The sequence below is a fragment of the Pteropus medius genome, unplaced genomic scaffold, assembly GCF_902729225.1.
Source record: "Pteropus medius unplaced genomic scaffold, Ma_sr-lr_union100, whole genome shotgun sequence".
Classification (NCBI taxonomy): Eukaryota; Metazoa; Chordata; class Mammalia; order Chiroptera; family Pteropodidae; genus Pteropus; species Pteropus medius.
Window position 1 is genome coordinate 24,944,102 of NW_024349801.1, and position 27,286 is coordinate 24,971,387.

The window sequence follows — 27,286 nt, forward strand, 5'->3', positions numbered from 1 at the left end:
GCACGGAGAGGCGGCGGCCGCGGGCGCCCGGCCCCGAACCTGTCAGACCCGCGGAGCCGGCCTGGAGCTGCGGGTGCTGCACGCGAGAGGTCGGTCCCGCTGCCTCGCGGCTCTGGGCCGAGCTGTGCGAGCCGGCCCTACCGAGCCGGCTGGGGGCGAGGAGATGAGCGGCGGCCCCGCGGCAGCGCCCCAGGTAGACGTGCCGCCCCCTCGCGGAGCCGTGGCGTCTCCAAGCCGGCCCTGCGCCCCCCTCCCCACCCCCCACTGCCTGGGGCTTCAGAACTTGTGGGCTGTGATGGGGCGCCTTTAATTTATAATGTGTTTCGTTTTCCACAGGATGGGGAGGGATGCGCGGCAGTGCCATCGGGAACTGGCGCTCCGGTGAAGTAGGAGCCGCCGGCCGTCCGCCTGCACCGAGCCGTTCAGCGCCGCGGCCGCACGGCCTCTGCCATGGCCGGATCGGGCGCGTGGAAGCGCCTCAAATCTCTGCTGAGGAAGGATGATGCGCCTCTGTTTTTGAATGACACCAGCGCCTTTGACTTCTCTGACGAGGTTGGGTACGAGGGGCTTTCTCGATTTAATAAACTTCGAGTTGTGGTGGCCGATGATGGCTCTGAAACCCCGGAAAGGCCTATTAACGGGGCACACGCAGCCCTCCAGGGCGACGATGATTCCCTACTGGACCAGGACTTACCTTTGACCAATAGTCAGCTGAGTTTGAAGGTGGACCCTTGTGACAACTGCAGCAAACGGAGAGAGTTGCTGAAGCAGAGAAAGGTGAAAACCAGGTTGACCATTGCTGCCGTTCTGTACTTGCTTTTCATGATTGGAGAACTTGTAGGTGAGTTGTGTTGCCAACTCACTTGCCATTAACATTTGTCAAGCTTTAGTTACACGTGATTTGAGATTTAAACTTTCTTTTCAGGAAGCGTGTGATGGGAAAAGGCCACACAGTTCCAAAGTGCAGACCAACCTATGTACAACATAAACTTACTATATTAATATCTTCGTTGTGTATCATGTAACTTCCTCTTTTTAAAAAAACTCTGGTAAAACACCAGGTTAGTTTTGCGACGTTTAAAATAGTAAATGATTCTAAAATTACTTAAGAGTCATAAAATTTTACAGTACGAATGAAGGAACCTTCCTGGACACCTGCTCTACCTTCTTTTTTTCACATTAGGGATCTGAGGGCCCAGAGAGTAACGTTAAATAAATTGTGAGGAAATCAGATGGTAATGGAAGAGCCACATCTACATTCCTAGTCTCCTGACTTTTTTCTCTCATTTGGCTTAAGTGATCTCTTTATACCATTCTTTTTGGACTTATAGCCAAGAGATTTGCAGAATTAAATACTACTGGCTAACTTGAAAGTTTTTCACTATAAAGAAGAACTGAAAGGAACTAGAAAATGGCTCCCCCAGGATTGATGAACTTGGTTTTTAATTTTTTAATTATTTAAGTAATACATTCACTATAAAATATATTTTGTTCAGAGATTAATTTCATAGTCACAGTGTAACTTCTCTTTGTGGCTATTTACAAAGTGACATTAAAACAGGTAAATCATTCTCCGATGTTGTCTCTTAGTGATAAACCATGATGAGAACAGAGGCGGTAGTACAGATTTAAGGGGCTGGTTGGAGATTGAATGTAGAAAAACTGTATACATTTCCTACCTCATTTCATATCACTCCTCCCAGTGCTCACTTCAGCCAAGCTGGCCACCTTTCTACAATTCATAAAGTTCTTTCTTGCCCATAAGGCCTTCAGGCTGGCTGGTCCCTCTACCTCAGTGGCTTTTAAATTTTTTTGACCTCACTATAGTAAATACAATTAATATTGTGACTCATGTAGGTGTGCATGCATTCATATGTATGTGTATACACATACACACAATGTATAAATACATGTATAACCGAAACAAAAGTTTTATTTCATATGATGTGTGCTAATATTTTTTTCAACTGTGGTCCCAGCCCACTTAATTGATTTTGTGGTCAGGGCCTGCAGCTTGGAAAACACTGCTTTATATGGATTGCCTTTTCCCAAATCTTCTGTTGGCAGGTTTCTTGTCATTCATGTCTCATCTCAAAAGATGACTCGGAGAGACCTTTTCTAACTGACCTCTCTTCTCCCTTGTTGTGTCCTCCACTTTAAAAGCCTTCAGCATCAGAGATTATCTTGTTCGTGTATTTACTTATTTAATATCTGTCTTTCTCCACTGAAATAGGAGCTGAATTCCCAGCACCTAGAACAACGACTGACTCAGAGCAGACACTCAATAATTTTTTGTTGAATTAATTTTTATTGTGTTAGAGTGTTATAAATGCTTAAGCTGTGGAAGAAATTAAAAAACAGGAGTGAAGCTGTGGCTAGATATGGCATGGTGTCAGCAGACTAAAACTCAGTGACTTACCCAAATTCATACAGCTTGAATATTGAGTCATTCTGACTTAGTGATTCTTAAAGTTAATATTTAGTATTTGAAGTTAAAAATCACATTATTCCAGAGTTTCCCCTGTGAAATTTAGAGTTCATTTTGCCTAAAAAATATTAAGACCTAACTGTCCTGACTTACCATTTTTGAAATCTCTTTATTTGGTAAATGTTGTTTTGTGAAAGCCACAATAATTATTTCCTTTCACATACTGACTTTATTTTCAAATATGAAAATCTTTTGTTAGACAATACAGAGTTGTTAGGATTGGCATTAGGATAAGGCATTAACACTATTATTCAGAATGTTATATAGAATTAAGTTATATACAGTAGCGTATTTATTAAGTGTGTCAAAAGCACGTAGAAATAAAGCATCTTTTTTAGGAAGCAGAGAGTAATTTAAAGATCTGAAAAAGGAGACTTGATTTTTAATCTTGGATTTGCCACCAGCCTGAGACCTTAGATAAGGTCCATTCTTTTCCTCCTTCCATTCAGCAAATATTTTTTGAGTACTTACTATATGTCAAGCACCGTGCTGTGTATTCTGGATATACAATGGAGAACAAAACTATTATGATCCGTACTATCTGAAGCATTTAATCTAAGAGGACACAGATGTTAAACAAATAAATACACAAGTAAATTTAAAATTCGGATTGTCGTAAGTGCTATGAAGAAAAAGAACAAGGAGCTATAAGACGTTATAACCAGTAGGGCATAGTTTATGCATGAGCCAGATATGGTTAAACCGAAAAAAAAAAGAATAGCAGGAGTTATTTAAGCAAGGGAGTAGAGAAGTTTCCAAGTGAAGAGAACAGTGTGTACAAAGGTCCTAAAACCTGCAATTCTTTAAAATGACCTAAAAAGAAAGCCAGTTTGGCTGGAGTGTAGTAAGCAAGAGGGAAAGAGGCAGGAATACCAGAACAGGCAGATCCTGATAGACCATATTAAATGAGAGTAGGCTTTCTAAATACAATGGGAAGCCAGTGAAGGCTTTTAAGTGGAGAGTGACATGATGGGATTTACCTTTTTAAAAGATTACTCTGGCTCTTATTTGAAGAATATATTGGAAGGTGCAAGAATGGAAACAAACTATTGCAGAGGTCCAGAAAAGATGATTATGACTTGGACTAGAGTGAATGGAGAAAATACTGATTGGGAAACGTTCTAGAGGTAACATTGACAATATTGGGTAGTAGTTTGGATGTGGGTATTGATGGGATTGCTGTGTCGGGAATGATTCTGAAGTGTCTCTCCTAAGTAGCTGAGTTTATGAAAATATATGTCATTTATATGTCCCATGAAGCAGGGAGAAAATACAGAGCAAGATTTAGGCATGGGCATCAGGTTTATTTTAAATATATTATCATATGGATGTGAAATAGCCATGTAAAGATGTCTAGTGAGCATATGACTCTACAGTTTAGAAGAGAAGTCAAGGTAGAGATACAGTATGTAATAACATAGGAATGGGAAAGAATCACCTAGAAAGCCCAAGTCTTGAAGAACTCCAACTTTAGAAGTCAGTCTAGAATCCAAGAAAAGAGAGATTTCAAAGTGGTAACAAATAAGATGAAGCCGCCGAGAGTTCTAATAAAATGAGAACTAAAATATCCATTGGATTTAGTAACAGTTATTGATTACCTTAACAATTGCATTTTTATTGGAAATGCAAAAGCTTAAAAAGTGAATGCAAACAGACCTTCAGGTAAAGATGGCAAATAATCTCATGCATCTAATTGTACTCTCTCCTGAAGCCTCTCTTAAACTTCAGTAAAGGGACACACGCACACATACACACACGCGAGGGGGAAAACTGGAGAAGAGACAATAGCAACACAAATTTAGGAAACTAAAAAGGAAACTGATAAGAAGTAACTGACTTAATAGATCCAAGAAAACCAACTATTGCACTCGTCCTCCCTTATCCACAGTTTCACTTTCTGCAGTTTCAGTTATCTATGGTCAAAGTCCAAAAATATTAAATGGAAAATTCCAGAAATAATTTATGTTTTAAATTATGCACTGTTTTGAGCAACATGCCGAAATCTTGCACTGTCCTGCTGCATCCCACCCGAGACATTAATCATCCCTTTGTTCAGGGTATTCACGCTGTGTACACTGGACCCATTTCAATAGTTACTTAGTAGCCTTCTCAATTGTCCAGATATCACAGTGCTTGTATTCAAGTAACTCTTACCTAATAATAGCCGACCCCCAAAATGCACAAGTTGGGTTGCTGGCAACTTAGATATGCCATAGGAAAACCATAAACTTTATCATAGGTATGTATGTGTAGGAAAAAAACGTATATATATAGGGTTCTATACTATCCATGGTGTTAGGCATCCACTGGGGGTCGTGGAACGTATCCCCTGCAGACAAGTGGGTACTACTGTACTTGAAGAAATAACCCCAGAACTGAAGGGTATACATTTCCAGATTGAAAGAGTCGAGAAAAACACAGCAAACCGTGTACTTCAGTATGAAATTTCAGAACACATTGTTATCTGTTGCCTCTGATTGTTTTTGACAAACACTCCCTGGGGTTTCCACAGGGCAGAATTCCAAGACAAGTCAAAAACAGTCTTGCAGGTAAGAAGCTCCAGCCCCATTTCATTCCTTGCAGTGGCTGCTAAGCTAAAGTTTTTACTATATGTTTAGGAAAAAAACACAGTATATATAGGGTTCAGTACTACCACTGTGATTGCTGCTTGTTGTTTTCAAGGCTACCGAAAAGCTGGGGTTGGGGAGATGGGTATAAGACACGTTAAAAACGCCACAGAGCTCACTATTCTTACCAAGAAACATCCATTTTCCTTGAATAAATGCTACTGTAACAGCCTTTTGTTCATTTCCAGAGTTCTGAGAAAGCTAATTTGGACAATTTTTGCCCATATTCTTATTGCTTTTATGGAAGAGATGATTTTCAGAGATCTTTACTCAGCTATTTTTGCTGATGATCAACATGTGGCCCTGTAAATTTTAGTTAATTAAAATAAAATTCAGTTTCTCAATTGCAGTAGCCATATTTTAAATGCTCAATAGCCACATGTGAACATTTCCATCATCTCAAAAAGTTCTATTGGACGCTATGGCTTTATTATCTTCACTTTATAGATAAGTAAACTGAGGCTCAAAAATGTTAAGTAACTAGCTCAGAGTCTCTGAGATATCAGAGTGCCATGTTCTTAACCAACAAACTGTTTTCTCTCAGTGATTTCCAGCTTTTTCATGTCAGAGAATACATAAAAAATGATATTTGTATAGAGCACACCAGAGTAAATGGATGTGACTACAAGATCACCAGCCCCAGTTCTCCTACTACTCTTGGCTCTGCACACCTATCCAAGGAATAGAAGGATCAGTAGCTCAGCACACTTATGTGTCACAACACCCTGATCATGAAGTTCTACTAGACATTACAACAGTGGTTCTCAAAGTGTGGTTCCAAGACCAGAAGCATCAGCATCACCTGGGAACATGTTAGAAATGTAAATCCTCAGGCCCCATCCGGACCTACTTAATTAGAAATTCCTGGAGTGGGGTCAATTAATCTGTAGTTTAACAAACCTTCCAGATGATTCTGATACACATAAAAGTTTGAATACTCTGTATTATAAAAGCTTATTCATAGAATGGTGCTAGGAAAATTAGTTGACCATCTGGAACAACGTATATATACACACACATTGTGTGTGGGGGGGGGTGGAAAATCAATATAAAATTGAAAATTTTGTATTCTAAATACCACCTTTTATCCCTCTATTCGGAAACATTGCTATATATATCCATGTGAATCAATTAATTCTTTTGTTTTGAACTAATGTGCATTTTATGAGTTTCTTCAGTTGGATTTTATGTTCAAACTCTCCCAAACAAGTGAACACCTACTTTTTCTTCAGCATTATTGTAATATTTAGATATTGTGTTTATTAATTTCACTATCTGATAGTAGAATTAATAAGTTAAAGCTACAGTGCTAAACACAATTACTCTTTATGTGTTAGCCCCAAGTTTAGAGTTTCTTTTTTAAGGTCATTGACTCCTCAGAGAATCTGTTCATTGAAATGGACGTTTTCACTAGAAAAATATGCATATTTAATGTTTTGCATAAAATTTCAGGTTCCTTGATTTAATTGTAAAGTTCATGTTTTGTAGGATGGTATGTATTTTTGACTTGATTGCTTTACTTTTATTATATTAGTTAACTTACTCCTTTTTCCCTCTCACCTTTGCTCTAAGGTGGATACATTGCAAATAGCCTAGCAGTCATGACAGATGCGCTTCATATGTTGACTGATCTAAGTGCTATCATACTGACCCTGCTTGCTTTGTGGCTGTCTTCCAAATCACCAACGAAAAGATTCACCTTTGGATTTCATCGCTTAGGTGGGTAACTGGCAGTTTCTTTTCGTTTGTAAAATTTTATGGTAAAACCACAATGAACTATAACTTTTGATTAACTGAAATCTTTCTGGTGATAGCCTGTTGAAATAGACAAACAAAGCAAATGAAAATAAAACAACAGGATTCATTCAAACACATATCTTCCAAGGTACATTCAGCCCAGTCAGCTAAACAGTTTACACATATAAAATTATATGGTAATCATTAATTTTTAAATGGGTTTCCTATGTCCTTAAGATGTTATTAGAATAACGTTTACCTTCAGTTTATTGAACCAAGCAAAACCACATGGGTTTAATTCATTAATGAGTATTAACTTCCTTCTTTCACTTCAGGTATTCCAACCGAAGCTACTGTAAACCAGATTTTAAGCATTACTGTAATACATATATAACATATACTGTGTGGCTGACCTTCTTTGAGGCCATTGTATCAACATAATTCTATAAATGCTGACAAAGATTCTTTCCTTGACCTTTAGTCAGTCTCTTGAACATTCTCCCAAACCCATCTGTGCATTTCCTTATAAAATCTAGTTTTAGCAAGAACCTTGCTAAGCAAATTTAACAGAACCTACTACTCTTAATATCTGATGTCTCCTCACCCTGGCCTGTCATCAGCAAGAATTCTGAGATCAGTTTAGCCAGAATCCCCCTTTCTCCTGATGTTTCCTCAGTAATTTCCCATCCACTGACTCCCACTCTGCTTCTTGGCTATAAATTTCTACTTGCCCATACAGTATTCAGAGTTGAGCCCAATCTCTCCCCGCCTGTAAAATTCCACTGCAGTGGTCCCTATACCTATCTTAATAGCTTCCTCCCTTGAATAAAGTCTTCTTTACCATGTTTTAACAAGTGCCATTTTTCTTTTTAACAATGCACACATTTTATTAAATATTAATATTTATTAATATTAAATATTAATGTTTAATTAAGAGGTTAAAATTACATATGTTATCCACACAACTGTGCTTCTTGCTTTTACTGTTTTTAAATGTTTTACTTATTTTTAAAATACATATGAAATAATTACCTGAACTATTACATGAAGTGTCATATGACCATGTGTCACTTGCTTAGAATCCAAAAGTTGACATTTAGGTAGCTTCAGCAAAGTTTTCTGTCTTAAAGAACCAGAATTAATATCTTGTCATTTTATTTTGTGGAGACCCCGACACTCTTGGCTATTATATCAATCAATCATTCCCTTTCCTTCTTTGTTACTTTTTAGCCTAATCTTGACTTAGAGTCTAGGTCTTCCAAATTTAATCACTGGGTCTTCTAATGTAAAACTTGACATTGTAGCTGAATGGCTGTATTCCAAGTAGCTATCCAAGTCATCAGGTTGGGAATTTATCTGGCATCCCCACCGCTCAGGACTCTTAACTGCTGTACAAGAGAGCTAAAGCCCTAAGTGAGGTTTTTCTGTTATTTTTTAAGCCACTGTGTAATGCATTTGGATGTGTTCCTAAAAGAAACTCCACTACTTTCCAACATATTATACATTCGTTTATTGATTGCCTTGAAGTTTTTTAACAACTTTAAAATTATTTTCAAACTTGATTTTTTTTTTGATTTAAACACCTGCAATTTAAAATCGAAAACATAACATCATGGAATGGGGATTTTTACCCTCTAGTTCTATTCGAGAGTACATTTCATTTAGTCCTGTGGTTCTTAACCTCTTTTAGGATATCAACCCTTTAGAACTCTAATAAAAATTACAGTGGTACTCTACCCCCAGAAACATGCAGTAACAGAACATAGGAAGTCCTACATATAAGTTAAAAACCAATAATCATGAAAATTCTATTAAATATCAAAGGAGTACTTAGTATTTATCTAGATAGTCATTTTGTTTCTTCATAGATAACAAGCACTATGAAAAGATGAGAGAAAATTGAACCGATTGGTCCTATTGTGTCTCTGCAAATTTCTATAGAAAGTCAGATCTTTCCCTTTTCTTAAAAGTACTAAGTTCAAGGTAATGGACAAGATATCAACATTTGACTCCTGTCTCTTCTGATAGTCCATTGAAATAAAAAGTACCAAAACAACAGAGAGAAGCAAATGGTTGGTCACCAATAAACAAGAAATTTCCAGAAATTTCTGGAAGTTGGAAAGTAAATGAGTGTGGAGTGAAGAAAGATACAAGCCAAGAAGTTGCAGCCTAGAGTACACTAAGCTAGGAACTGGATCAGCCCAACACATCTCCAGGGAAGACATGGAACAGAGATGAGAAGTGAGAATCGGGGTTGAAAACAAGGAAGATTAATTGAATGACTATAAATGGAAGCTGCTCCCACTAGCTGACTAGGCGCCTACCTTCCTTCCTACCCCCACCTCCACTCAGGCCAACTGCATTCCTTCCCTCCCCCCTAAAAAAACAACAGATAGTTCTAAAAAGAAATTGAAGAAAATGTTTGGGGAAAAGCTGAGACTTCTAGTGTGGATGTTGATGCTCCAAAAGAAGTCTTTTTCATACTAAGATCAGGGTTCTGCAGTCTTACAGCTTGGTCCCCTACCTACTCACCCTAAATATACTTGTCCTAGTCTGTCCTGCCTTACACCCCTTATTAGTAACCATTTTAATTAATTGATTGCTTATCCTTTTGGCATTTCCTTTCTACAAAGGATAATTTCCCTGTTGTTCCGCCTTAAATGTGAATGGTCAACCAAAGATCTTTCTGCAAGTTAGAAAAAACAGCAGCAGGAAAGAAAGTGAGCAAAACTAAACTAACAGAAAAATTAGTACTGGAGTGAAGAGAAGTAACTTAAGGAACAGAAGAAAATGTTTTAAATACTCTTATTAATATACTCAGAATAGTAAAAGAGTAAAATATTTTGAAATAGAAATGTATAAGAACAAGCTCTTTGAACTATTTCTGAAATTTAAAAAAATTTTTCCATAGAAGGACTAGAAAACATAAGCAAGAAAGTCTCCCAGAATATACAACAAAAAGATAAAAATGGGAAGAAAAGTTAAAAAGTATAAAAGCATAATCTAGGAGGTCTGAAGTTGTATTATTAAGAACCTCAGTAAAACAACTTGAAAAATAAAGGGAGTGACTGCTTAATAGGTGTAGGGCTTCGTTTTGGGGTGATGAGCATGTTCTGGAATTAGATAGTAGTGATTGTTACACAACCTTGTGCATACATTAAAATCCACTGAATTGTATAGTTTAAGATTGTTAAAATGGTGAATTTTATGTTATGTGAATTTTATCTGAATTTTTAAGTCATTTAAAAAATTAAAGGAAGAGAATTGTTAAGATATATATAGATGAATATTATCCAGAGCTAAGGAGGGACTCAAGCCTTCACACTAGAAGAGCCTTTTGGGATCGTCTTTGTATACCAAAATCTTATAAGGATATATCACTTACTCTGTTCTTTGAAGTAACAGTTAGTAGTCATGGAGAAAATTTTGTGGTAGCTTGGGTAGAATTAAAAAAACAACAAGGTTATGTAGAATTGAATAAAACTGTAAACCAAAGCAGTGGCTGTCCCTGTGTTCCATAAAATACCACTGCTTCATGAGTAATCTCAAAGTTCTGTGGGAGAAGGTATGTTTACATTGGACACATTTAAATAGTGTGCCTCTTGTGACCTGTAATACCAAGACTTCAGGTCCTGAAAAACACTGAAGAAGGAATGCCCCTAAGAAACTTTTGGTTTGTTACTATTGTTGAATTTTGTTTTGTTCTGATGGCATAGCGGGTAGGACAGGTTGGTTTTTTCTTTGTTGATTTATTTTGTAAATATGTAAAAACGTTGCAAAGTCAAAAATTTTTTTAAAGGAAAAGATTTATAGAGAAGTCTTACTTTCATTCTGTTCCCTCCAACCCAATCCTCCCACACCACTCCTTATTAGCAGCCATTTTAATTCATTTCTGGCCTGTCTTTCCAGTATTTCCTTTTGAAATTATAAGCAAATGCATATATATGTTCATATCCCACTCCCTGCCACATTTTCTTATGCAAAAGGCAGCAGCATACTATATACCCAGTTCTAGACCTGGAGATATATGTCTGTGAATGGTAATCAGATAGTAGTAATATCATTTCCTAAAGTTATTCCCTTTTCGTTTTCTCATAACACTTTATACATGTCTGACAGCATTTATCACATTTTTATAGCTATTTTTATGAAACTGTGTTTCCTTTTAGACCATGAATTAAGTAGGGACAGGAACAGATAATATTAAACTCTGTATCTGGCACTAATAAGTGCTGTATGATAGATTATTAATCAAATTGTTGCATATTCAGGCTGAGTAAATAAGGATACAAAGACAGTGAAACAGATAATTTAGTATAGATCACAATCCTCAAATTAAACCAGTTTCCAAACTGGGAAAAGAGGTGTTTTTGAAATTTTGGGATTAAAATACTTGGGACTCTAAAACATTTATTTATAATTCTGAAACTGTGGTCATGTTCACAAACTAGACTACACATATTTATTTGATCCATAACATAGCTAGGTAGTACAGCCAGATTTTAGGTCTTTTTGAGTAATTAAGAAATTAGAAGAAAGTTTCTTCTTATCTCAGTGAGAAGCCAATCCTATTTGTTTTGGTACTTATGACTTTTAGAGTTTTGTAGTTAAATTGTCTTTAGTTCAAATCTGAGATCTGCAGTTTTTCTAGCTATATGATGTTTTGGAGAATGATTTAATTTTTCTAAGTATGAGTTTCTTCTGTAAAATAGGGACGGTAATACTTGCATTGCATAATTGTGAAAAATACATAAGGTATAGTGGTAAAGTATAAGTAACCTAACATGGTACCTGGCACAGAGTAAATTCTCAGTAAAAGTGAATTCCGGTCTTCTTTTTCTTTCCTCTTCTACCTGCCAGTATATCATCTTACCCCGACTTTTTATCTCTCTCAAAATTGCCTGCCTTTCCTTCTCCCTCTAATCAGAATTCTTATCCTGTCAGCATAACTGTCTCAGCTAGGTAGTTGGGGAAGAGTAAAATGATTAAATAACAATTTTAAAAGATGTGCTTTTTGGTTTGGGTCTTTGGTAACACTTCTGGCAATAAAACAAAATTTATTTTAGCTAAAATCCTTCAATCAATGTGAGAGAAAGGTAGTTTTAGATCTGAAGAGTAAGCCTAAGTGGCTATCCCAGGAGTCAGTTCCATTCTTTTGGTACCTTTTTTTCTTTTATGTGAGCTCATGGATTGTGTAAAATCATTCAGGTTTTTCTTTTTCTTTTATTTTCTTTATTACTTTACAGTGAGCTTACAATAGCAGCTCTTTTGTGGGAAGAGGGAGAGCAGAGTAGATTCTGTATGTGAGTTGTTTTTAAATGCCTGGATTTATTTGACTGTGGGTATGCCATCTTAGAACTTAATGAAACCACATTGTGGGAGAAATCCCATAATTCCTTAGGAGGAATGGCACTATCTCCCAGACAAAGGAACAATGTGTTTTCTAAAGAGAACAGCCTCATCCCCTTGCTTGCTTTCTACTTTTTTCTTTCTCTGTGGATTACGAGTATAATTGACTTTATTTATATGGCTTTTCTTCCAGTTCTTGGGCTGAAGAGTCTGCATGGATTAGATAAAGATAGTGGTCACATGAGAGGACTGTTGTAAGCATAGTTGTCTGTATTTGAAATAAAAAGCAAGATATACGCTTTGGTAATACAGATCATCAGCCTAGGTTAATGGCAAAGTGACAGTGCAGGAGTCTTTTGTAGCAATGTGTACTTCTACTGAGCAAAAACCTTGGCCAATCTGGCTAGATGATGGTTGTCCTGAGGTAGGTATATGGTTATAATATAGTTCTATGTAATTTGTTATTTTATTCCCTGATGCTAAAGGAGCAGAAAGTATGCAGCTAAAAAAATCTCTTCCCTCATACATCAGCCAAAAAAAAAAATCTCCTCTCCAGTTAGTGATTCATTTTAACACCTTCCTCCCACCCATGACAAGAGTTATGCCTATTCATTATTCATATCTTAGAATTAATTCATATCACATGAACATCTATAGGAAAAGAATAGCTACTTCCTAGAAATGGGAGTTTTTTACTGTGGCAGAAGGAAGACATGAGTGAAGTAGCCAGTGTTGGATAGCCAGAAGTCAACTTGGAGTCTTGGGCACCTTGGGATTAATAGGGATGGATAGAATGGTAAGAAGGCAGGAAATAGACTATATAGGAGCTGAGAGGCTCCAAAGACAAACTTTGCAGTTTGGTTTGGCATTGTGGTGGCAAGAGTGGGCCACTGAAAATCCTATATGATGTCTTTAGCTTGAGTGCTATAGGATTGTCTGTGGCTGAGCTGAAATACAGATGAATTTGGAAGTCCTAGGCAAATCCAATACAGCCCACTGATTTTTCTATTTCTTTCCTATTTTCTGTTGGAAGAAGATAGAAGAGAAAAATAGCATAAAAGAAGAAAATATATCTCCACTCTCCTTCCCTATTGATTTTTAATAGACCTCCGAAATCTCTCTTTAGATGTGTGCTAAATGTAGTTCTTTGAGAGAATAGAAAGACAAATGTTATATAATTTAATGGAAATGTATTCATTATTGGCATCATAGCATTAGCAAAGTTAACAGTTATGATAGGCTAGTACACCTAAGCAGCACTCACAAAAAAGCAAATATGCTTAGGTTGAGTGCAGTTTACATAGTTGAAGCAGATTGTTACTCATTCACTGAGTAGGCACTCAGTAGTTACCTGTCGAAAGAATAATAATATAGGATAGGGAGGCAGGCGGTAAATTTGTAGACAAACACAACATAATCATAAATTATATTAAATGCTACAAAGAGAAAGAATAAGGTACTATAATGGAGACTAACAGAAGGACAGAAGTACTGAACATTTATCATATGAATCTTGAAAACCTCTAGTTTGGGCAGTTTATAGATGTGTTAAAATGTGCAGTAAACATTTTTTATATTTTATAGTATCGAAATTTGATAATCATCTATGTTTTCTCCAATTTAATAATTAATATTTTCTCTTACCATTTATTGGCCATTTAAACTAAAAGTGTTTATTCTCTGTATGTGAAATTCAGGGTATATTTTGGTCTTTATTAGATCATTGACCATAAACATTTGTTTATATTTCAGCTGAATAAAAAGATCTGTGATGTTATAACAAAAAACACATATTCACTCATCTTACTCCCTCCTTCAATGCTACAGTTCAGCCAGGTAGACTGATTTAATTATTTATGTGTGAAGTAGCAAAATATGTTAGAACTACTATAATAATAGGTTTTCTAGAATTTCCATAAAAATCTCATTCAAGAGTTTTTCATTTTTGCTAAATTTCCATTTAGGCAAGTTTTTCTAAAGCTAATGGAGTAGTAACTTACACAGAAATCTAGGGTTTCAATTGTTAAAGTTCCTGGGCCTCCCTTAGAAAATGAAAAATCTATATGCTATGCACTCCTTTTGTCTTGAAAAACTTACTTGTACATTATGTGACCAGAGACCAACCCAGAGCAAGAATGAGAAGATTGGAGGGAGTCATAATTTGGTGGTTGATTGAAAGCATCCCTCTCTCTTAAACATTGTGGGGGGTTAGGTTGGGGGGAGAGAATCTTGCCTATGTTTATCTGCATTCCATCATGTTAAAAATACTAGGAAAAAAATTTAAACACTGATTAGTCCTATCCATGATATTTCACCAGTTTAAAGAGTTTTTTGTTTGTTTTATCAGAATAAATGGTCATATTTCTACTATTAGGGTTTTTAGCTATATAATATTATCTGTACCTTATGCTTCTCAGTTGTAAATCTCAGCCCTAAAAATCTATTTTAAATTTTTTTTCTTTTGTATTTATCAGTTTTCTAGCTAGAAGACATTTTGACCGGTGATTAGAATAAAAAATAATAGATGAATGTCTTTGCTTTTCACCAAGGGAACTGGATATAAGGCACATTCCTTATTTGCTGGAAAAGGGATGTCATTGATAGTAATATCTTATGTCATTTGGGAATTTCTAGGAATCAGCTGAATTCCTTTACACTTAACTGTGGACAGACATTGGGATTCCTTCCATGCTACCTCATGTAGGTGAAAACTGTTGTGGAAAACTACTGTTTTCAGCTTCAGGAGCCTAGTGGACCTTCTGAGGGTGGGAATCTTCCTTGCGTAGGAACTCTGTTTAGGCTTTAGTTTGACTCTTATTTTACTTTATTTTGAAGGTTGTTTTACTTTATCTGAGCGTTCACAAGAAGGTGATTTTAAGTGTTTCAGAAAATTATCACTGGGATGTGAGCTTACCAAATTTCACGCATGCGCAAATACACATGTGGCTCTTATGGGATGCCCAGTATGTCTGAAATATTTCATGGCACATACATATACTAAAAATTATTTGTTGTTTATATGAAATTCAAGTTTAACCCAGCATCTAACATTTTATTTAGCAGACCTCCTAGGGTAACTATTGGAACTTATCATCTAAACCAGGACACTTTTGAGAGTGAAATGGGGCACTTGTAATAATATGCTAGGACAACATGCATGAATTGGAACTATGCTGGGAAAACTGGAAAGTATGGTCAACCTAATTATAGGAGGTTTTAAAAGAATTTTTAATTATTGGTTTTAGATTTTCATAAGCAATCACATCTCTATGTCATTAACTTGTATAGCTAAATGTAAAGTGTTTTGCTTTATAATTTCATACTTAAGATTTTAAGGCACCTTAAAAACTATGGTGGCCTAATTGCTAGCTTCAATCTTGACACATAATTAAAGTTCTCTTTCTTTTTTTTTATTTTTGGCAGAGTTTGAGAAAGATTGATATTTTTTAAATACCAATTTTAAAGAGAAAAAAGTTCTCTGTGAGTAAAATGAGACTGCCACTAGTACATGAGATTTTACAGTTTAAAAAATGTTTAATTTTAATTATTTCTTCTTTACATTATTTATATATGTTTATTTTACCATTAGCAGGTATAATTTAAGACAAGAAATTCCGTGTGTTTTCTGTCTTGTATTTGGCTTAATTCTTCTCTTTTAACCTATTTACTTTTGGGGGGGATTTAGTAAATATAGTAATCTCTGATTTAGTAAATATAGTAGTCTTCCTTATCTGTAGAGGATACATTCCAAGATCCCCAGTGGATGCCTGAAACTGTGGATGATATCGAACTCTATATATTCTGTTTTTCCTGTATATACATCCTATGATAAAGTTTAATTTATAAATTAGGCACAGTAAGAGATTAGCAGCAGAACTAATAATAAAGTAGAACAATTATAACAATATATTATAATAAGTTATATGAATGTGATCTATCTACCTCTCTCTCTCTCCTCTCCCCCCGCCCCCATAACTGATCTGATAACAGAGAAGGCTACTGAGCAACTAACGGTCGGTTGGGGAGTATATATAGCATGGATACACAGAACAAAGGGATGATTCACATCTTAGGTGGGACGCAGTGGGACAGCTCGAGATTTCATCATGCTACTCAGAACAGTGCATTATTTAAAACTTATGAATTGTTTATACCTGGAATTTTTCATTTAATATTTTCGGACCAAGGTTACCTGTGAATAACTGAAACCGCAGAAAGCAAAACTGCAGATAAGGGGGGACCACAGTAACCTATTATTCATATTTAGTTTAAATTTCTTAACTGTGTAGTCTTTTATCTTCCCTTGCTCAACCTAACTTCATTTTTAAAATTTATCCAAAAATATTTGAGTATCTACTAGATGCAGGCCACTCTGCCAAGTGCTACAGTAAATGTAACATGGAATGTAGCTTGGTCCTATTCTCAAGGAGCTTAGAGTCTGGACTTAAAATGGTTGTCTCTCCACAGCTTTGTATATTTCAGTTGGTCTTTTCTCTGTCTTCTTCAGCCCTGTGTGTCTTTCAAAGCATGATGATGTCAGGAATAGGTGTACTATAGTTTTGAATAGTAATTGTGTTTTTTGTCTTATCCCATCTGTTTTGTTGATACACAGGACTTTATTGGAGTTTCATCTAAATTAATGAGATGTCTTCAGGAAACAGCTATAATTGCTAAATAATTTTTCTGTGGTAATTTATTTGTTGGAATTAAAGTGTATCAAAGTCCATCCGGTATACTTGAATTGCCTGGAACCTTTGAGTAATGAGTCAACCCAGATAACAGTTTTTCCAGATTGTTTTACCTTTTAATATTTCATAGTATTAATGCCTGGTTTCTCTAAAGGAAAAATTTTCTTTAAAAATATTTTCTTGCATTTATTGTTTTAAATGTCAACACTTGTTTTATATAATGTTAGTTGATTATTTTAATATATATATTTCACATTGCCCTATTTTTTGTTATTTTGAAGATATAAAGTTATTTCTACTTTATACACATATCGTAGAAAATTCATATGGGATATGAAAGCACGTATAGTGCAAAGTCCCTGTCTCCCAACCACCCATTCTCCTCACAACCAGTTTTTAATCTGTATTTTGTACATCCTTCCAGAGAGTACATGTACAGATTATTTATATATTTGTTTTCCTTTTCACTCAAATGGTAACACCATACACACTGGTATGTACTTTGCTTTTTCCACATAACTCTGTATTTTGGAGATTATTCCTTATCAGAACATAAAGAGCCTTATTCTTTTTTACAGCTGCATAGTATCCCATGTTATAAGGCCTCTACTAATTACTTTTTTATTGTTTTTAATTATTTGCTATTACATACAATGCTTGATGAATAGCTTCATAATATACCTTATTTTGCACATGGGCAACTCAGTCAGCAAGAGTGTGTGTATATCATTCTTAGAGGAATTCCTGGGTTAGAGTATACTCATGAATACCTGCATAGATAAAAAAATGTGTTTGTTTTTAGTCTAAAGGTAATACATGTTTGTGGTTAAAAACTTAAAACTTTCCAGACATCACCAAAAAGAATAAAATGAAAAATAAATTCTCTAAGCTCCTACTCTCACTTTCCAGATGTAACGTTTTCTTGTCTTTCTTATGAGTATCAATTTGCCTAATTTTTGTTTATATACACACGAACACGCACGCGCGCGTGTGTATATAAATGGCTGTATGGTGTCCCATTATATGTATATACCATAATTTATCTATTAGGTTCTTCATTAGTGATGTCTCCAGATCTTTTTTTGATGCTACAGACAAACCTACAGTGAAAAACCTTCTAGGTATCTTCACATACATATGGATGTGTTTCTTATCAGATAGATTCCTAGAATCAAGGAATTTTGAGTAGTTTTACTAACTGCTCTCCAAAATGATAGTTCCATTTGGTCCTTCCACCAGTATGTCCTTGCTAACTCTGGCTATTGTCAAACTTTTTTTAACCTTTGCCAATTTTAGTAAGAGCCAAAAAGGAATTTTATTCTTATTTGAATTTCTTATATTAAGACTGATTTTGATTAATTGGCCATTTCTGTTTATTTTCTGTGTGTTACTATTTATGTTCATCACCCATTTTTTTCTTGTGGGTTCACTTTGTTATTGACTTATAAGTATACTCATCTATTAAGAAATTAGTTTGTGGTCATGCATGTTACAAATATTTTTTTCTCAATTTTGCATTTTTTACCATGTGCATGGTCTATAAATATACATAATTTAACCCTAAAGAAATGAGGGGATGGTATGATATGGTAGGAGTGAATTAGTGGAGGATCTAGATCAAACTACTAAACACTTAAATAAATATATATATATGTCATATACCTAAAACTAACATGTCAGTTATATCCAATTTAAAAAAATGTTCTATATCAAATAATAATAAAAATTTTTAAGGAAAATAACATGACAAAAATGATATAGTATTTTTATCTTCTTAGAGGAAAGAAGATATAAATAAATAAAAGATTGTATATAGTTTATATGAAGTGTAATAACCGTGTCTTTAATTTATATGAAGTGTAATAACCATCTGCAAATACATCTTTTTATATTTTTTGCTCTAGAGGTTTTGTCAGCTATGATTAGTGTGCTGTTGGTGTATATACTTATGGGATTCCTCCTATATGAAGCTGTCCAAAGAACTATCCATATGAAGTATGAAATAAATGGAGATATAATGCTCATTACCGCAGCTGTTGGAGTTGCAGTTAATGTAATGTAAGCTCTATTTTTTTAAAAAAAAATTTAATAGGCTTTACTTTTTAGAGCAGTTTTAGGTTCACAGCAAAACTGAGGGTAAGATACAGAGATTTCCTATATATCTCCTACGCCCACACATGCATAGCCTCCCCCATTATCAACATCCCTCACTAGAGTAGTACATTTGTAATAATTGATGAACCTACATTGATAGATCAAAATTACCCAAAGTCCGTAGTTTACATTAAGGTTCAGTCTTGGTGTTGTATATTAGATGAGTTTGGACAAATGTGTAATGACAGGTATCCACCATTATAATGACGTCTCATACACTCTATTTTTTTCACATTAATATTTTCAAATACTGTGAACTTAGAGACATACATGCATTCAGCAATGTGTAGTGACATTTTAATATAAACTAGTATATCACTTTTTCTTATAAATATTAATAAAACACTGTTAGAATTATAAATTCCTCGTTAGTTTGCTCAGCAATACTGAAGTTTGACTAATAATCGGGAATTTAAGACAAAGTTTGTTTTATTTAATTTCTATAATTCTTTTATGTTACTGAGATTTTTTTTTTTTAACTACCAACTTTTTTTCCCAAAAACTGAAATTTTTAAGTTACATACTTAATCATTTGGGTCAGGGGTCAGCGAACTTTTTCTGTAAAGGACCAGATAGTAAACATTTAGGCTTTTAGAGCCAGTCTCTTTTGCAGCTACTCAACTCTGCTATTACAGAACAAAAGCAGCCACATTCAGTATGTCAACAAGTGAACATGGTTGTGTCCCAATAAAACTATTTACAGAAACAGGCAGTGGGCCAGATATGGTCTACAGACCAGTGTTTGCCCGTCCCTGTCCTAGTGGCTTTCATTCATACATAGAATAAAGTCCAAAGTCCTTACCAAAGCCTTTTTAATAAGATCCTTATTTTAAGTACATAGAGCACATTTTCATCTCAAGACCTTTGCCCTCGTATTCCTTCTGCCTAGAACACTCTTCCCCCACAGCTTGCTTCCTGACTTCATTCAAGTCACTGCCCAAATGGAATCTAAGAGAGGCCTTCTCAGACCACTCTCCCTATCACTCTCCATCCCCTTGCAATATTTTACTTTTCTTCAAAGCATTCTCATCTCCTGGCAGTAGTACATTAGGTATTTGTTTACTTCTCTGCCTTCCCTACTAGAACATAAGCTCCATGGGGATAGGGATATGTCTGTCTGTCTTCACTGTTTTGACCCATCACCTAAAACAGTCCCTGATAAATAATACTCAAATATTTATTGAATGAACGAGTTCCATGTTGCCTCATTAATGTCTGATTAGTAACAAATATTTTTAATAATGGTAGGAAGAAGAATAATGTTTTCTTTTATTTTTAACAGAATGGGGTTTCTGTTGAACCAGTCTGGTCACCATCACGCCCATTCCCACTCCCTGCCTTCAAATTCTTCTACCACAGGTTCTGGGTGTGGACACAACCATGGCCAGGATAGCCTGGCAGTGAGAGCTGCATTTGTACATGCTTTGGGGGATTTGGTACAGAGTGTTGGTGTGCTAATAGCTGCATACATCATACGATTCAAGGTAAGACGATTACTAATTTTTCTATTTGAAATATATTTAATTTCAACATTAAAACCAAAGGTGATTCTCTTTAATCAGTATACTGGGCACGAGTGCCAATCCTATTCATTTTGCAAATACACAAGCCTGATTGAGCCACCAGTATAGTTCTTTTGTTAGCACTATCACGTCTTAAGGTAACTTATCTGTAGCTGGCTTTGGTAGTGCCTTCACTGGATAACTCAGTTTTAAGCCTTGTCACTGAACTGCCAGGTACTGGAATGTGCACTGTAGTAAAATCCAGAGATCTGGGTTGTAGTCTTGGCTCTGCCATTAATGCTTTGCCCTTGAGCAAGTCTCTCAACTCTAAACTTGAGTTCCCTCTTCTTTAATATGAGGGGCTTAAATCAGATAGATGACTGCTAAAACTCCTTCTGGGAGGAAGATTTAGAGAAGGCACAGAGGAAAACAACAATAGAACAATTAAACTTCTGGAAATCGGTCCCATGAAGAAAAACATTTAAACATTCTAGGAAAGAGTGAAAATGTTTCTCAATTGCAATATCCAAATTTTAAAGGTATTCTCCAGTCCTGCTAAAGAATAGGGAACAGAGTATGCCTTACTCCTCTTTACGGTCTGTTTTATGTCTGTCAGTATTTAATCACACAATTTTGATCCCTCACCTTACAGCCAGAGTACAAGATTGCTGATCCCATCTGTACATATGTATTTTCATTACTTGTGGCTTTTACAACATTTCGCATCATATGGGACACAGTAGTTATAATACTAGAAGGTAAGATCTCACTAATATCCCCATTGTGGATTTATTACTTTCCTAAATCGGATGGAGGTGGGGGGCATCTAGGTAGGAGTCATGTCTTTTCCTGTTTTTTTACTAATACTTATGAGACTACAGTGCCACCACCTTACGTGTATATAAACATAAGAATAGATACACTCTCCCATCTGTTATCCATTTGGTCCTTATAATAGCTAAGAAAAGTGGGTAAGGCAGACATTATTATCCCCATTTACCTACAAGAAAATTGAGACTCAGAGGGGTAGCATCACTTAAGGTAATGCTACTAATAAACTGTAGAGCTAGGACAAGAATGCAACTCTTTTGATTCTTAAAGCAGATATATTTAGGGGTTTATTAATTCCTTAATATGCATTTGCTACTTTGTTATATTTTCAGCATCCTTGCTTTACTAATATTAAGTGTAAGAATGTAAATATAAGTTCTCAACAGTAGGTTTATCATCATTGGATTTTTTTCATCTATTCTAGCTATTTGTTAATTAAAGTATTCTGGTATGAGTAACATTCCTTTTTAATGAAAATGAACATTTAAAAAATATTAACCTCTTATGTATATCTGCTATAGGTGTTCATGGTTTATATTAAAGTATTAATATATTTTAAAGTATTCATTTAAAATGAATTTGGCAAAGCCATTTGGTTTCTTTTGAAAAAAAAAAGTCATTAATAATGTATAATGTTTTTCCCCAAAATAAACTTTACTTATAAATGATATATTCTGAACTAATAGGTGTACCAAGGCATTTGAATGTAGACTATATCAAAGAAGCTTTGATGAAAATAGAAGATGTACATTCTGTGGAAGATTTAAATGTCTGGTCTCTCACTTCAGGAAAACCCACTGCCATAGTGCACATACAGCTAAGTATGTCATTGACGGTAAATGCTGGGGTGGGTGGACTTCTATCTTTGGAATTAAAATCTGTGCTTATAATTAAGTAGGAAGACGTTTCTGCTGGAAAGATTTGTTTTAAGGGAGGTGTGGGCTCTTCAAAAGGCGAGTTGCAGGTCAGTATCGATAGCAGAGCAGTAACTTTGATCTCTTTGAGATGAGACATTACACATTTTTGCCTTCAGATTAAAGGCATCAAGTATATTTACTTAATATTTACTTAAATATTTACCATACTTTTTCTACATAAGAAAGCTAGACCCTAGGTTTTTATTTCTTTATTTTGTAGATTGGTGCTTTTTATTTTATTTTTTTATCAAAATAGCACATGCATGTGGTTTATTTAAAAAAAGTACAAAAGGCGAAAGACTTGTAATTGATGTCTAGTATTCTTTCTGTACCTCAGAGTGGACTGGAGAGATTGAGATAATGATAGGCCATTCTGGCTTTGTATTATGCTGACACACTTCTCTGACAGAATAGCTTCAAGAGGGTAGAAATCAAACTAATAAAAATATGTTCACGTTATACTAAGATTGTTTTTTCCCTCGTCTTATTTACTAATGTGTAACTATGTATAATGAATAGTAATGATATTTTCTTGACATTGCAGTTCCTGGAAGTTCATCTAAATGGGAGGAAGTACAGTCCAAAGCAAAGCATATGTTATTGAACACATTTGGCATGTATAAATGTACTATTGAGCTTCAGAGTTACAGGCAAGAAGTGGACAGAACTTGTGCAAATTGTCGGAGTTCCAGTTCCTAATTTTAGATGTTTGGGGGACTACTGCCTTATTTATCCTGCAGTCACAGACTTGAGAGCAATAAATGCACACCTAAATAAGAAAGTAGACTCCCTGACAGCTGTGTCCATGTCATGCACCGGTCTTACAGTCAGCCCAGTAGTTCTAGTTTCTGTTTAATGGTAAAATGAGACTTCATCATGGTTTTCAAATGAAGATATTTCCAAAACACGGTTTACAGAATGAGACGTGATCCTACAGTTACCTCATAGAAGACAATCCAAGACCATACTTTATTAATTATGACAGAGTACATGTCTTAAAAGAAGCATCAAGAGTTCTGTGTTTGCATTTAAAAGTCCTTTTCAAAGACCGTTTTATATCAAGGCAGTGCTGGAAAACTGAATTTTTTTTTTAACATAATCTTGACACCCAGCTTCTGGAATTTGCCACCAAGCTCTTTTTTTACAAAAATTATTTCTCAACTGATTTCAGAAAGTACTAGTAATTATCCAGAGTGGAATAAGCATGTATTCCTAAGTGTTTCAGAAATGTTTTATTTTACAAATAAGTCTTAATGTTATAGTTATACTTTATGAACAACTTTTTCCAGTTGCTACAGGGTTTTAAATCTCAAAGTTAATGTTATTGGTTATTTGTAATCTTATCAGAACCAAATCTTTACATTTTGTGGTCACTGTCATGAAATTATTTAGGAAATATTGGGAATAATATTTCCAGTGTTATTCTAAATGGCAGAGAAGTTGAACTCAAATTACTATATGATAATTTAAACAAAATATAAGAGCAAGGACAGAGTATGGAGTTTCAGATCTAAGTCTTCCTGAAATCACTTTTATTCTTCATGGAATTTATCTTTACTTAAGAATAACAGAGACTGCAAAATGTAAATGATGATGCTCTGTCTTTTTAAAAACTGCCTTACGCTTTGTACCAAAAGTTTGCCTGGTACTTTGCTCCCTGCCGCCATACCAGTTCGTGTGTGTGTGCCCTTTCAGGGCGGAACTCTGGAGGGCTGAGGTTTTGTTTGTGATACCCACCTCTCACAGCGGGGATTAACCGCATTCCTCCAGAGAGAATTTCTGTTTGATGACATAGGTTAGGGATTCTCCATGGACTCCAGAAACCCTAAAATATAATTTTGAAGTTTTTTAATAATACCATAGTAGAAATGCTCAAAGGGATTGGGGGAAGAGAAAACAAAAACTTCAGGGGTTTTTGACTCTGTGTTTGTGTGTGTGTTAAAGCACTGAAATAGGGTGGATTAAATGTGTTGTAGGGGAGGCTAAGCATGTTTCCAAACTGAAGGCAACCTAATTGGTAACAGTTTAATTAAAGAGGCAATCATGAATATTCATGTTTCATTTTGCGGTTGGTTTTGAGATTATCTTTATGCGCATGAGGAGTCTATTCAAAGTAAACGTGTATCACACAAGTTGAGCCAAAATCCTTGATAGGTGTGTGGATGACTTAGAACATAAATGAAGGAAACATTTCAACTTTCTACCAAGTACCTCGCTATAAGTAAACCTAAGATAAAACCTGAATTTACCTAAAAGATTAGTAAGAGTTGATGGTATCCAACAAAAGAATTGATATGGGTTAATGGCACCTTATAAAGCCCAGTGTTTATTGAATTGAGTTGAAAAATGTATGGGATTCTTACTATGAATCCATTTAAAATAATGATTTTAATTTTTCAAAAATCAAAAGCAAATTGGTTAAATCAAAATAGTCAAATATAGAAGGCAAGTAAGAATAACAGAGGCATTTCAGTGCACATCTGGGCATTTATGGATTTGGGTACCTACCAAGAGAAAAGACTATTCATTGTATTATCATAGATTTTCCCATATTTGCAGTTGTTTCTCGTATCTACTAAGCTTGTTTCTTGTAAACTTTCCTTTTTCTTAAATAGGTATATCTGACTTTTCACATTGACCTGTTCCTTGAAAAGTTTTGGGTAAAACAATCTAAAATCCACTTGAGGATTGAAAAGGATCCTTTTGTAAAATGCAGAAACACTGAAAACTTTTGTAAATCTTAATTATCATGTTCTGTTTAAAATGAGGTACACATGAAGTTTCCTGTGCTTTGTTTTTTTGTAGCAAGAACTACAGATTTTGTACTTATACTTTACTAAGTCTGTGAAATATGAGAATTCATAGATTTAACTGTAACTTGACAAAAGCCACAGAGAAGGATGTGAACCTCGCAGATAGGAGCAGGGACTGCACAGTTTCTGACACAGAGCATTTGGTGTGCCGTCACCTACAACCAGGAATTATGCTCCTCACCCAGCTCTCAGAGAAACAGCTCTCCATTGTCCTTTGGGAAGCTGTGGCTGAGTGTGGATAAACATCTAGCATTGTTCCTTTTTCCCTGGGAAAACAGATCCCAACATAAAAACTGGGCAGTTTTTCAGTGCGGTGTGTTTTAATTAACATTTGCAAATAATCAGAGTTACTTGTGTTCATAAACCTGTGTTTCACAACTCTGGCCAGATGCAACCTTTTGATTAATTTTAGGAAAAGTGCTATTGTTTCATTATCGACTGAGCTGCCTTGGAAATAAAATGTGGGGAATGTAGTTAAATAAGGCATATTTCAGAGAGCTTTGAAATGCAGAACCACCAGTGACTGTAATTCCCACGTACATTTTCCATTAGCTATGCGTTGTATAATGTGAGTCCAGATTCTCACAACTTGTATTGTTTCCCAATCAGTATTATTTGCCAAATCACAGGATTTCTTATTTTGCTGTTTCTTTTGCAACTTTGGATGCTTTATTTCCATTTTCTAAAACAAAGTTGCCTGCTCCGAGGAGTCCCAGTGTTCTGGTTCTGTCTCTTGAACCCAGAAATTTTTCTGTTGACTGTACCTCACACATAGTAAATGTAAAATTATAGAATGTGTTCCTAGGTATTAGTTCATGTGGTTCAGTTTGTTTTTGAACCAAACTTAGCTCATGAGCCTATTGGGTATTAGTCACAAATGGATAGTGACACCTTGCAATAGGCTGTGTTGAGGGGAGGCAAGTCTGATCTCCAAATAATTGATTAACCAAAATACCATTGGCAAACCCTAAATAGAGTTCTGTCGTGTGAATCCCACCAGACAGGGCTTCAGATTTGTTTTACAGATCACCGGTCAGGAAAATTGTTTGTGATGTCGGTAGGAGCATGTAAATTGGACAGAGGAAATTGTGGGAGTTTCTTCAGTATTGAATTGTGTGTGTGCATTCAGGCCAGCCTGTCATTGAATTCTTGCTTACAAAGGATCTAACTTGTTTTTCGAATCATATTGTGGGGACCAACAATTTCTGATTTTTGGTAAGACTGGAAAACATCTATGGAGACTTTCCCAGTTAAATCTCTGACAGTGTCAATTTAAATACTGCAATTAAGTGTGTTCTGAAATAGCTACTACACGAAATTGAAAAGTGACAGTAAGTCCTCTTTACACTTGGAAGATACTGTACATCTGGAAACCTTATGCTTCTCTAAATAAATGTTATTAAGCCATATCACAGTTTAAGAAATTGTATATGCTTTTCGATATACCCCTTCAGAAACCAGGTATTTTGCATATGATTGATTTTAGAAAGATTTTGAAGCTGGGGTTTGTCCATGTAATTTAAAATCAAAGTATAGTATATGTATATATACTGTATTTGCAATTTTTAAATTGTAATTTCCTATACACTTATTATAGTATTGTTTTTCCATGTGGTTTATTAAAAAATGAAAATGTGTATAGTCCCTCAAATTTATTTTTTAATTAATTAATAATAGTAGGCCTTGAAACATAATCTTCTTAAAAAGAAAATCATTAGAAAATAGATGATAATCTATCCAGTCTTATAATCTCTGATTATAATGCCCTCTCGGATGTTTAATAAAAAAGCCTGAAAAAAATCTTCCAGATAGGATAAAAAGACATATTAGAAGAACATTCACCTTTTTTATTTTATATCAGTCACTTTTAATGTCCCTTCATCCCCAGCAACAGTGGCAGAAAGGAAAAGAAAGAAGCCCAGTGTAAGACTGGTGAGGACGGTCATGAAGTCTGAGAGTGTAGACCAGGGGTCCGCAAACTACGCCTCATGGGCCAAGTCAAAGGCAGCTTGTTCTGTGTGGCCCAAAGCACTGAGAATGTTTACATTTTAAAATGGTTTTTAAAAATAATATTTCATGATGTGAAAATTACATGAACTTTAAATTTTATTGTCTATAAATAATTACTTGAACACAGCCACACTCATTTGATTATGCATTGTCTGTGGCTGCTTTCATGC

At 35.4% G+C, this 27,286-nt stretch overlaps 1 protein-coding gene across 1 annotated transcript; it reads left to right on the forward strand.

The window, feature by feature from the left end:
* Window positions 1-26,742, forward strand: SLC30A4 (solute carrier family 30 member 4). Its single transcript, XM_039888237.1, has 8 exons — window positions 1-193; window positions 337-841; window positions 6,688-6,834; window positions 18,794-18,947; window positions 20,326-20,527; window positions 21,198-21,303; window positions 22,063-22,197; window positions 22,838-26,742. Exons 2-8 carry the CDS (start codon window positions 451-453, stop codon window positions 22,990-22,992), a joined length of 1,290 nt encoding a protein of 429 aa, XP_039744171.1. The 5' UTR covers window positions 1-193; window positions 337-450; the 3' UTR covers window positions 22,993-26,742.
* Window positions 26,743-27,286: the final 544 nt, after the last annotated feature.

Coding starts and splice junctions, on each gene's coding strand:
- SLC30A4 (XM_039888237.1), top strand. CDS start 451: ATGGCCGGATCGGGCGCGTGGAAGCGCCTCAAATCTCTGCTGAGGAAG. Junction 18,948..20,325: donor GGAGTTGCAGTTAATGTAAT/GTAAGCTCTATT, acceptor TATTTTTAACAG/AATGGGGTTTCTGTTGAACC. Junction 22,198..22,837: donor CATAGTGCACATACAGCTAA/GTATGTCATTGA, acceptor TTGACATTGCAG/TTCCTGGAAGTTCATCTAAA.